The following is a 13,307-nucleotide window of genomic DNA, read 5'->3' as shown; positions in this document are numbered from 1 at the left end:
ATTATTAAGATAGCTAGTGGCCCTGTTTCAAAAGAGAAAAGAGAACAGACCTCAGAAACGAACCATCTCCAGTCCATGTGGAGTACAGCTATTAATATTTGATCTCCTGCTAGCCTGAAGGCAAAGGGAATAATGTTCATTACAAGAGCCTAAGACTGAATCCACTTTAACAATTGACTGAACCGATGATGATAGCAACTGAACTTTTCCTGCTGTATGTGAGGTGGGTAGGTTGAGGGACTCGCACACTTCCTGCAGCAAAAGGAGCTGATGTTCTGTCAGGCACAGAAAGGAACAGAAAGGAAAAAGTCTTCTGTGGTTGCCAGAGCCTCACTGACCATCACTGGATCCACCATCCAGCCCTGATTACAGAAGAGAGAAGATCATTGTGGATAGCAACAGACACACATGACAATGTAACTAACAGGGAGAAAGTACCATGTAATTAAGAAAAGGACCAGTCTTTGACACCTTATCCCCACTCCCTCCCCTAAGTCATCTGCAGGTTCACTCAGGAGTTACACCAGTATCAGTAGACCTCATGGAGCACAGGCTGAGACTTGGCTGTTACCTGCAACTCCTAGCTTCTAGTCTGATTTTTTTTTGCTCTGTGTTCCAGTCTGAGACCAGTCCCTATTTAGGTCCTAGAGCAAGAGAAGTTTGCAAAGACCTCAGAAAAAATGAAGATCAAATTTCATATTCTTGTTGCATCTTCAGTATAGAGTAATTTTCATCAGATTTCACGCTCATATACTTGGAGTATTAACATTAAAATGGGACAATGAAATCTAGGTGAAATCTAGAAAAGAAATTCAATTTTGGATGCCCCCATTTTGGGGTGCCAAAAAGCATGCCTATTTTTCAGGCTGTTCATAGTCTGTGACTCCTAATTAAAGCTGCAAAGCACCATCCTGTGCGTGTTGTTTTCTAAGAAATTGCCTGTTTAAGCGGAAGCTCTTTAAGGTTAAACAAATCTTTCAAATATTGAGGGCCAGAGTCACTCATGCATGTGCAGTAATAGAGCTCCTAGAATTATTACACTCTCTGGACCCACTGCAGATATTTGCCTCTTGGCTTTACTGTTCATACAGTGTATACCCATTAGCACCTCTAATTAGAAAGGAAAATCACGAGTTCCATGTTATTTAAAAGATTATGCAGCATTTTAAAATACAGCACAATGTAATTATTTTTAATAGCCACAGCTATTTCATGTATTTACTTTTAATGGTGTTTGAGTCATAAATTAACAGGAGAAAAGAAAAAGGCAAATCAGCACTTGACAGAGAAGCAGGCAACATTTGAAAAGACTAACTGGAAAGCTAAAAAACCTGTGTGATCAAAAGAGAAGAGGGCCTTATTAGTTTTTCTTGCTTGCTTTGTTCCAGGCTGCTTTTTATCATTTAACTTGTTTCTCTAGATGTCAAGAAGGTCAGGGATAAATAAAAATGAGAAGAGTGTTGATGCAGAATGACTTCTGTCATTCTCCACAGAGATGCATGTTTCGGGACAAACAGTCCTATGTTGTCAGACACCACAGCTAACGAACTAACGTCGCCAGCGCAGAGGACAAAAGGAACACATAAGGTGCCTTTGTTTACCTCAGGATGAGGAACGTAGACTTTTCATTAGTGTTTCCTGATGAACCAAGGATCTTTGCTACTTGACTGGTAAGTGAGCACGTTACCAAACATCTCCCAGCTCTGCTCCCTCAGAACGCCTCTCAGCAGCATCTCCACCACCACCGGGTACTAGGTGTCACTGTGTTTGCTGCAGGAACTTGTTTCTTATCTCTGGAAAGGCCACTAACACTGTGTCAGCTGTGTTCTTCAGATCTATGTGCTCATCTAGGCCCTGGAGACAGTCCTGTGCTTGCTGTTCTCTCCAGCAGCCTTGTCCTGCCCACACACCCCCTGCGTTTCATCCCCAGGTTTTTTCAGGTACAGTGAGATCCTGACATTGCCTTCGTCCTGGTACAGACAGCACAGGCCTGACCGCTTGGTGTGCCAAAGTATAAATCCAGCTTATTTGTCTCCTTCACAGAAAGCCCGGCTCGCGAGGATTCGAGTGGCCAAAACGGGCAGCTCCAACGCCTACCTGCACAGCAAGCGCAACGGCCTCCTGAACGAAGCCCTCGAGCTGACGGTGAGTGCAGACAAAACGCCTCCATCCGTGAGTTTGGGCAGCTCCCTGCTCCCACCCATCCCTGGGCTCCTTCCCCTTCCCTCCTCATTGCCACCCGCATCGCTGGCCCTGCAGCACAGCAGCCTCCCTGGAGGGCTGTACCTGCACTACTGTGTGTGCTGAGTCCGGCTGCAGGACTGGAGCAGGGGAAAAAATACTTCCTTGGGCTCATTCTTGAGCTGGGAAAGGATCTGGCCTTCCAGCAGAGGCCAGGTTCACAGCTTGTTCAAACCTCAGTGTGATGAAGCTGTGGGAGCTGCGCTGCTTTGGACCACCCAGCGTCTGCCTGGGCTATAAATATCCGCAGTCGTTCAACATATAGTTATTTATTTTTAGAAGTCTCTCCCTAACATGGACTATCTGCCTAACAGGACAGGAAAATATTCCCTAGCTCCTGTTTCAGACAGTTTGGTGGTGGGTTTATTTTTAATAGAAAGGCATCTGGAGGCTAATATTAGCTATTCATGAGAAGAAGAAATGGAAGCGCGTCAGATTGCTCAGCAGAATCAGTGAAAACGAGAACAGGTTATTACTTTAAGCCTGATCAACACCAGAGCAGGTATTAGCACATTTCATGGATTCCATTTCAAATAAAGCAGCCTTTCGTGCAGGTGGGGAGCAAAGAATGACACGAAGAATGCCTAATTGAGCCACCAGAGCCACCTTGCACTTGTTTGTGCATCCCTACTTGGGGCTCTAATCCTTCAAATGTCTATTTTCCCTGGCATACATCCCTGCCAGGATGTTTGCATTTGTAAAATCAAAGCTGAAAACCCCTTTCAAGCTCATGGTGTTACAAGCTGCTCGCTAGGACCCGAGCCCATTCCTACCCAAGATCAGCAGGTCCAGCACCCAGAAGCAGGGTGTGCATCACCTGGTTTTACAGCTAGGATGTTTCTCAGTGCAGACCTAGATAAGGGAGTCTGGTCTTTTGTAACTGGAGTAGCTTTCAAACATACTTTACGTGAAATATGGATTGGGAAGGCAGGATGCCTGGATCAGTTTCTGTGCTCCCCTCCAAAACAAGTTTGATCATCTACACAAATAACTACACAAATAACGTCCCTGCTCAACAAACGGCAGTGACACTTGGAAAATCTGTGGTTCTCGAACCACATGCTGCTCTTCAGCAGCTCGAGAAAAGTTTCTATAGCAAGAAAATATTGAGACCATGAAGACTGGTCACAGGTAGTCCAGAGATTAATCCCCACCAAGGAAAGGCTCAGGAGTGGGACACCACCACAGCTGAGTCTACTGTGTCATTACTCAGGAACAGTCCAAAAATTGGCTGTAACTTAGACTTTTGCTTTAAATTTCTATAAAAAGAAAAAAAGAAGCCAGAGGAGCTTAGCATGGACACAGTTTTCACTTGATCTTCCAGCCTGTCATCCCGACATGAATCTCCTCACATCTCTCATCAACCAAAACTCCCTGCCAAGAGCGCTCACAGGAGAGCAGCTGACACGCCAATGCTTAAATCCAAAATGTACGAGGTTGAGAGAAATATTTGGCTGAATGGGTTCATTTTCTGGCACCTGCCCAAAAAATAATTGGAAGAAGGGTCTTTTTGTTGGCTAGCAAGCTGTTGCACACACAGAAAAGATAACAAAAACATTTCTGAAGAGTCTCTAAAGGATTTCTCCTACCCGTTAAAAAGTTAGATATAGATTAGTGCCTAGAGCAGGCCTTCCCAAGCTTTCCTGGGTGCAAATTGCTTTCTGGTGGGCCTACAGCTCTAAACGTTAACACAACTTCCCCGCAGCCCAGTAAGATCCATGAACTCTGCTTGGGAAAGCACCAAATGTTATATACATTTTTATCATTACACAGTAAGAAAATATCCCCACCCCACGGAACTTCCAGATGAAACAGCCAAAAGCAAAGGCTAAGGGGAAGGCAGGCAGAACTACCATCTGCCTGTGCCACACAGGAATATCATGGACTAGAACAAGACACCTGCCAAAGCCATGGCTGGTATCTGCACCACTGCCAGGAAATGATCTGTGGCTACCCTAGCTCCTGAATCAAGAACCAAGACATCTCTCCACCCAGGGACAGGGACAATAAATCACTACAGATCTGCAGGGCACCCTTTGTCAGAAAGGTATACATGACCACTTAAACTCCACAAGGCAAGATTTTGTGTCCTTTCGTTTTATGGCAGCAGAACAAACTATTCTTAAGAGAGTACAAGATGTGAATGACAGCACAGTCTAGCCAGCCAAATTTTTAGGCTGGAAAAAAAAGTGAAGGAAGGAATGTGACTTGTACAGTTGCTATAGTAGGGACAAAAGTATTATCCACATACTGTGTACATCCCTCAGTCAAATTAGTATCAAACTGCTTCATTGGTCAGGTGCACATCCCGTTTTGATACCTTGCCCAGGACTCATGCTAACTTGAACGGACTTCACGTGGCCAGATTGCCATTGGGCTTCTTTGGTACCCAGCAGCAATTCCAAGTGCAATTATGATGTGGCCATGATGAGATATTATCACTTTCATCATTAGCAATCACACAGTACTGTGATCAATGTATAATTGTTTTACAAGCGTCCAGCAGATTGCCCATCAGTCTGACACCCTGAGGGCTTAACTGAGGGGGGAAAAAAAAAAATCTGCTGCAGAACATCCCCCAGCTCTGACGCTGCAGTCAGACTAATAAACGGGGAGAGAAGGGCTGCTCAAGATTCCGGAACATGTGCCAGAATTTCCTTTCATTAGCACCAGAACGAACACACTAACGGCGTCTTTCGAGGGAACAGCATGTCTTCAGCCTGTAGCCTTGCAGCAGAGTAAAGAACACATGAAGGAAAGGATTGATCCAAGGACAGCAGCAGGAAGAAGTTCTGTTCCTAGCAAGAACACAGACTTTAGAGACGTGGATTTGTAGCATTTTGCATTTGCCATCTAGACACCAAGTACTCAGAGCTTTTTCTTCTCATTTAGAGAGCTTTTTAGTGGGCTTTATGTCACAAGCACTCAAGAGATGGTGAGCTTCTTCCCATGGCAGCAGCCTACATATCCTCTTAGTGGTAATCTCCTTGTACAGCTAGCCGAAATTCCCTTTTAGCTAAAATGCTAGGCAGCGTATATCCTAGGAACAGTAGGTTGTGAGGTCCTGTCCCTTTTCACAAGCAGAATCTGCTTAGCCATAGATAAGCATTATAGCCATTCTCACGGCGAGGGACAGTCTAACCACTGAACCAGCTCGTCTCAGTTCACCAACGTCCAATTTCGTGTGCTGAAGCACTAAGTAGAGGACACCTCTGTAGTGGAAACATTTTGGACTTCAGAACCAATGCCACAGTGTGTTTAAGTCTCCCTCGAAGCAACCAACAGCTCAGCAAACGCCTTCCAAGAACAAACTGAATGGGAGCTGGCATCAAACCCTGCAAAACTGGCACCCAGCTCAAACAGCAAGCCAGCCCCCATCCTCCCCCCACCATTTTTTTCCTTACAGCCAGACTTTCTAATGAAGACACAGATTTTGTTTGCCTGCAGTAACACAGGTACCACTAATGCAATCTCTGTAGGTACACAGTCCTCAGCAGCACTATCAAAATGCTAATCATTTGTGCAGCGTTGGTACTCTCCTGTTCAAGGTGCAGTGCCTGCAGATCTCTCTTAATTTGCATGCTAGGATGTTCTGAAAGGCTGCATGCCTTCTTGTTCTGAAAACACCTATCTGGCTGAAGAAAAAAGGTGAAAAGATAAGGTAGGAATCATACTCACTGATGCTACACTTTATTCCTGGTCACTGCCATCCCTTGATCCATTTCCATCAGTGGCAACATTTGCCTTGTAATGGAAGGCAGAGAAAGAGACTGAATCGTGCTGCCAAAATGTGACATTTGGCTTCGGTCTTCTGCCAGAAGTAGGGAAGCTTTGTCTCTGTCTCAAGCAAATCCTCTCATAAAGATACTTTTTGCAATATCTGTTCTTCCTCCCTCCTTTTCCAGAGCATTTTAGTGCAGTCTTATATTTGCTTTAAGGCTTGCAGGGACCTCCTTGGGAAATATTCCAACACAGACTTCACCAGAGTCAGTAATCTCAGTAGGGTAGAAACAGGATCTGCTTGCTGTGTTAGTTCACCAGGAGGATTGTTAAAAAGAAGAATGGAACTGATTATTTTTTTTAGGCTACTCTTAAAAATACCTCTGGGAATGCTCAACCTTCCAAAACAAAAGCAACAAAAAATCCATAACCTGCTTAAGAAGCATTCCCAGAGGAATCTATTAATTCTGCGTACAGAAAGTCAGCTTTCTAAGTGTACCAATTCAGCGATGTTTTGGCATCTGTCAGAGACAGAGTTATGCCTTAAGGATTGCAGAGCCATCCAGGAAGTGGCACATTTGCAGTGAATCATTGTGCCACATGGGTGTATCTAAAAGCAACGCCTTAAGCACAGCTGAATTTGACCCCCTTTAGAGCAACAAACAAAGTCTTGGCACTTCTGCCAAGAGGTTCTGCTGCATCTCCCATCCCACCCACTTTCTGTCCTGACCAGTCAGATCCTGCTGGTTTGTGGCTAAGCAGAGATTCAAGCCATGCACACCCAGTTTTGACTTTCAGATTTAGGCATTACAGAAGACACCAGGCACCCCTTACTAGGGAGCACAGGGAAACATTGCACAATGCCTAATTGCCATTTTAATGCATGCAATTGTCTTTGGAAATGCTAGCCACCAAAGACATGCACAGATTAATGTGTCACGGAACTGCAGTGAATTTTAAGATCAAGGACTTTAAACAGGAGCAGTGAAAAAACGTCCTAAACAACCCAGATTTTAAACCTCCCACGGCGGAACAGAGAGAGTGAGAAAAATAATTCCGACTCTTAAATATCCCAGAAACTCTCTAAACAACCTCTATTACTGCTTTTCCTTCCATTTCTGAGGTGTATCTGATCACCAGATCACAGCATAAGTGACAGATGCTGCAGTTTGGGGAATGCAAGCACCTGAGTCACTGATACAGCGCGGAGATCAGAAGCACAGAGCACTGCATTCCCTCCCCCTGCTCAGGGTGACTAAGGTGGCCTATCGCTACCCTGATGAGTGCTCAGTGCCAGGCTTTCTGCATGAGCTAAATAAATAAACCAACAGGAGTGCCCCAGTAAGTCTTGCTGACTCCTCAAATCGCTATGCCAAAAGCAGCTTTATCCCACCCAGCTCTTCCCACACCTACCTAGGAGGGACCACTCCTTTTAACATGTTTTTGACATAAATACTCTCACTTGTACCCAATCCCTTCCCCAAAGATACTATCTGCCTGTTTGACTCTGAACACACCCCGCTCTCTGGATTAGCTAACAAATTTGTTAGCCACATTTAAGCCGTTTGAACACGCAGGGAAATGGGGGAAAGCCAGTCCCTCACTGCACAACCAGTCAAATATCTGGATCAGAAGCTCTTTGGGCAGGCTTGCCTTGTTTGGATTTTGTGTTAGGTGATGCACAGGGGGTTCCCTCTCAGTTTTCTGCGCTCCTGGGCACCGTGTTAATGAGACATCAAACACAGGACCCCATTCTACAGAGAGAAAGCCCCAGCTCAATGAGAACCTAATGGAGATGAACTCTCCTCCTAGGGAACTGCTGCTGCGTTTCACATAGACATAAACCCTTCACCACTGCTGTGTGGAGAACAGTTGGCCATGTTCACATAGAGAAGAGACAGACCTAGGAGTCCTGCCTCCAGGAGCAGCATTACAAAGTCTGACACACGAAGCCCACGTTCACACTTTCTGACCTGGCACTGAGCTGTGCCTCGGGAGGTCCCAGCACAACACACGCCAGTGCCAGCAGAGCCAGCAGCTCAGCAGAACTAAGGCAGCACATGCTTTGTCTCCTGAGAGACAGCAGAGTTCAAGGCACATCTGTTGGCATTCAAAGGTCACGACAAGTTTAAAAGTCTTAACAGCTTTAGGAAAAATAAAACAGCAGAGGTTTTTTTTTATTTATCTTCTGGTTCCAGAGCCTTTCCACCACACAACAGCAGTGTTTCCTCCACAGCTACAAAATGGCTAGAAACACACTGGTTTTGAATCAAAGCTCGTTTTCGCACCTGAGTTTACTAGCCAAATCATTAAGGAAATAAAAAAAAGAGGATTTACTGTCATGAGATTCATGAGAAAAACCTGAGAGATGACAATGCTGAAATTATCATCTTTATCCCTGTGAAAGCTGGTGGTTGTTTGTTTTCATGGTTTTACACCTGGTTTGGGTTTTTTGTTCCTCCCTCCCCTTTTTCTGACTCTAGGGATCCACCGAAGATGAACAGCATATGACTAAAGGCACCTCCTTAATTGAAAGCCAACATCACCACCTGCTGCACTGCCTGGAAAAAACAACCGTAAGTAGCAACACAACCCTTTCTACATCTTACTAAGTCTTTGTGCCTGTCCCAGGCTTCGTGAGGACAAGCTGTGCACACAGTATGCTCTGAACTGCCACTTGGGTGGGCACACATCCCAGGTGGACCTCCAAGCTGTGCCAGATCAGACTGACACCCCCGTTCCCCCAGAATACCCTGCAATGGAATAAATGTATTTCAATTTCATCGAGTCTTTTTAAAAAAGAAAATTAAAAAAATCACTGTACAAAGGGATAGGGGTGTGATCGTCTGCTACTCCAGTCACTTACACCAGTACAAAGTCAATAGCAGGTTGCTCAGTTCACTGGAATACAAATAACTTTTCAGCAAGGGGTTAGGGAGATCCTATATACCAGCTGCATACTGAGTTTAAGTTTTTCAGTGCTTCTGAAAGAGAAACAAACTGCGTTTGTCTTGTGCTGTCAGTCCCACTTTGTATGTACTCGTTGCTTGTGCCACTTAGTACCACTGGACACTTCTGCTGTCTTAAGAGGAAGAAGCTGCTGTCAGCGAGTACAAACCCCAACTTGGTCTGTGCCAACCGGGGACCAGGCTGGAAAAATCAACCTTTGGCCCTTTTTATGGAGCAGAGCAGATGAACTCTCTTAGTGGGTTTAAAGGTTGCACGTATCTTTTCTGGTCGCAAGACACGGTAATTTATCTCAGAGCCAGCCAAGCAGTTTCTCTGACAATGACTTTTCTGTTTGTGTCGTGCAAGGTGTTGGTGTAAGAATTTTATTTTTTCGTTATTAAGTTACTCTGTACGCAGAAGTCTCTTGGAACATTTCAGATATTTATCTGATACGTATGTTTTACTTCCAGGTTTATATAAAAGGTTATGCAGTAAAGGAACATATTATCTATACCATGATTCATTCTAGAAAGAATGAAGAGAGGTTAACATTTGAAATATTCATGACTTTTTCTATCTGCATCCATCATCAAATGTACTTTTGATTTCTGACTTGCAAGAGCTTTCTTTTAGACAAATCACCTTCACTTCCATAGTTTGGCTTATGCTGGAATAACATCACTTAGGCTTCAGCGATACACTGGAAGAAGAAGACTGGTTAATTACAGTGACCTGTGAGCACAGCTGCTTTATCACAATGAGATAAGAAGGTCACCTTTCTAAGGACAGTGAACTGATTCTTCCTGTATCAATGACTATTGAATCCATTTTATAAGACTCATCTTGCCTTTGTCTCTAGCAGTTTTGGATGTTACATAACAAGCAGATATTTCACAATCTGACTCTTCGGTTTAGAACTTCATGCTTAAAAGCTTTACTGCCGTGACCCATATTTCACATGAATACTTCCATTTGAAAACTTTACCAAACTGGCTGAGGCAAACAAAAGCTGGCAGCCCCGCCTCCAGGGTCTGCTCTTGTAAGGCCCCAACCTTGTAAAAGCTGATAGGCGCTTTGACCTCCGCACCGTGGGCATCTCTGGGAGCCACGTGAGTCGCTCCATTACCAACAGGCCAGCTAGGGTGCTGGAAGTAACAAAGCCAGTCCTAATTTGTGGATGTATTGGCTTGCCACTTTAACAAAGCCACGCTGCCTCCAGCACGCAACCCTGCTCAGTGAATCTCAGTGGCTGAAAACGTTTCAAACATTGCTTTTTTCAGCAACGGCTGGCAATAACAATGATACTCGGAATTGAATGAAAACCTAGAGGGAGAATCTGCACCGTATTTAATGCTTTTTCCCCCACATATTTCAGCCAGTTATTACCATGGATTTTTTTATTAAATCACACAGCTAGGTTGGATTCTGGTCTCAAGTTACCAATCCAAATTGTTCAATCAGCCTGTGCTGTAATTCTAAAGCTTCAAATAAACTCATAAAATACTATGCGGCATTTCTCCCCCAAAAACCTTAGATTGTAAAAAAAAAAAGAATTTTTAAACACTGCAGAGTCATTTTGTGATGAAGTTGCAGGAATGGAATGAGGAATGTACCATGGCTGCACACTTGTTTCAATGGGCAATTCACCTTTCCTCAAACTAGGCAGAAAGATTCGAAAAGTGCCTTTATTTATTGCCACGGTACCTGCAGTCGCCACGAGCATACAGTCTTATAATTGAATGGCTGTGAATGGCTCAGAAATCTGGTGTATAAAATGACAAAGTGACTCTAAAGTACATGTGGCTGCCATAATAAAGGCTACTTTGTCATATTAACACAACAGATGGAGTTTGTTCAAAGAAGAGGAGCTCTTCCACTCCTCCTGACTCCCGCATTGAATATGGACATTCACATGCCACACTTTCTCCAAATGCTGAGTGCGTTGAATCCAGTCCTTCAACCCAAACCTTTCCTCTATGTTCTTACAGACCATAACCAAAACTCACATCCATTGGTGACCCAATGGCAATGCAATTCCAATTCATTACTTGTGAATCAGCAGCCGAAACTTTGTTTTCCTTTGCCTGTGGCTCTCAAAAGATCAAAGCAATAAAGTTGTAACCAGCCTTGTTCTATTTTCAAGAAAAAGCTCAAGGGTGAGAAGGAATGAACAAACGGGTCTGATTCAAGCAAGGTTTGGAAAAGAGAAGGTCTGGTTGCCCATTCAAACTTGAGTGAGCCGGCCGGAATGCTGAGACAAGAGATGCAATGCTGGGACTAAATTTCTGAATGCCGGAATGGACAATCAATTGTGTTTTTATCTTTTGTTGGCATGTTGTCCGTAGGGATTGTCCTATCTTGTGGATGATCCCCTGTTATCTGTACGAACTTCCACCATCAAGGTATTTCCTTTTTAATTCAATTTGCTTTCTCTATGATCTCTGTGATGTGTCTGGAGAGTGTTTGCTTCCTTTCTCGTTCCTGGTCTTGTCCTTGGGAGTTTGTGCACGTGCCTCTTTTTGCTACCCAGTGCTCGTTTCCTTTGAGAGTTGTGAGTTGTTCCAGTGAAAACTGATGGCTGCCTTCACCATAGTTGCTTTTGTTTCGCATCCTTTCTGATGCTGACAGGGGCTGGATAAGTATGTACACTAGAATTATTTGGGTGTTCATGTATGTGCGTAAGAGTTCTTTCTTTCAGGATTTCTTGTTCCTTAGCACAAAAACTCCTTACAGCTTTCTGAATTTCCTTCCCCTACCCGCTTCCCACTCTCAGCTGCCACGTTTATTTCCGTTCAGTTAATAGAAGCACCCAGTGAAATGCAGGTATGTTCTGCACCCAATAGCCAGTACAAGCAACATCCTGCAAGCCCATGAAAGGTCCAGATGGTCCTCCAAACACAACACAACCCTGTCCCCAGGAACAAACAAAAAGGTTCCTGAAACTCCTCCTCTCTGGGGTTTAGTAACCATGTGGCATTGCAGAGACTTTGAAGCCACTTCCAGAATTCAGACACAAAAATGAGAGGAAAATCAGACACTATATTAACCAGCTCCAGCTACGTAAATAGAGCAGTATTAACAGACTATACCATGCTTCTGTCACTGCAACAGTTTCTCTTATTCCTCTATGGATGTGGGACAGCAAAATCTCCTGGTTGCAGAGAGCAGAAGGGCAGAGTGACTTTTTAAGATCTGCCTAGTACAAATATTTTCAGGCACAAAGCACCTTACACAGACGAGGTACTGACACAGCCCACCAGCCTAGCACGAGGTGGTGCTGAAAACAACCTGCTGCTGGGTCACGGCCGGTACTGCTACCAGGGAGTAACGGTGCTGTTCTTTTCCCTGCCAGAACCACGAGTTCATTGATGAGCAGCTGTTTGAGCAGAACTGCATGGAGAGCTCGATGCAGAACTACCCATCTTCTCGGAGCCCCTCCTTGTCGAGTCACCACGGGTTGACCACCTCTTGCTGTTCTCGCCGTAACAAGAAGACCACTCACCTTCCCAACTCCAGTGTGCCAGCCACTCGCCTCCGTAGCATGCAGGAGCTCAGCACCATCCACATCCAGTGCAGCGAGCAGCCCTCACTCACAACCAGGTACAGTAAGTAGGCTCTCGCTGCTAACTACTGCATGCAAAGCCCTGCAGTACGTCATCCAACTCAATGTTTGATGCAGCTTCTTAGAGGCCTGTTTGGCAGCAAAAGAGAAGGGTCTAGAGCTCAGAGCATCGTTGTTTTCCTCCCTCTAATGACAACCCGAGGAAAGTTGCTCCTAGCTGTTCTCTGTAACTGTTCTGGGGGAGAACCACGTGAAAGCTCGACTCTAGTGCAGCTCTTCTCTGACCAGACAGGACACAGAAAAAGGATATAGCCCATATATAGCCCAGATAGCCCAGTGCTTCCAAGCCCTTAATGGGAGCAGGCAGCGACAGCCAGCTGATCACAGGCTGCCAGACAAAGCTGGCAGAGAGCTGTACACACTGCCCTGGTCCACCGGTGACACTCAGCTCACTGGTTTTTATTATACGAGTCTGAATTACAGCTGTGAGCAACAAGCAGCACTGAGAAACAAACCAGGAGAAATTTCACAATGGTGTCTTCACAGCTTTCACCTAGAGAGACGTCAGTAACACATTACTCTTCTGATAGAAAATTTTGAGATAGCATCATTTCACACAAAACTTACTGAAAAATCCTTTCCTTGCTGTGTATTTCTTGCGGTTATGAAATGACTGTCTAAATCCTCCTCAGCCTATTAAGCTTTTTGAGCACTGGGCTGTTTCTGAACCTACCATTTTTCTCCTCCCCACTCCTATCAAAGGGATCTGGAAACTGAAACAAAGCAGCCTTTAGGGCAGCAAAGCAGCTACTTTGTGCCAGGAAGAAGTCAGAAC

The 13,307-nt window shown here is 44.7% G+C and overlaps 1 protein-coding gene across 6 annotated transcripts in view; it reads left to right on the top strand.

Annotated features, from left to right (window-relative positions):
• Window positions 1-13,307, top strand: part of KCND3 (potassium voltage-gated channel subfamily D member 3) — a 115,782-nt gene that overhangs the window by 95,081 nt on the left and 7,394 nt on the right. For 5 of the 6 annotated variants that reach the window (XM_084497852.1, XM_084497849.1, XM_084497850.1 and 2 more), the window contains exons 4-7: window positions 2,044-2,145; window positions 8,445-8,537; window positions 11,256-11,312; window positions 12,263-12,510. In XM_084497852.1, the coding sequence (XP_084353978.1) occupies window positions 2,044-2,145; window positions 8,445-8,537; window positions 11,256-11,312; window positions 12,263-12,510 (500 nt within the window). The remainder of the gene's footprint in view (window positions 1-2,043; window positions 2,146-8,444; window positions 8,538-11,255; window positions 11,313-12,262; window positions 12,511-13,307) is intronic. The other variant, XM_084497853.1, reaches the window with a different exon arrangement.

The sequence above is a fragment of the Aythya ferina genome (genome assembly GCF_964211825.1).
Source record: "Aythya ferina genome assembly, chromosome: 25".
Taxonomy (NCBI): Eukaryota; Metazoa; Chordata; class Aves; order Anseriformes; family Anatidae; genus Aythya; species Aythya ferina.
This window is presented reverse-complemented; position numbering and strand designations above follow the sequence as displayed.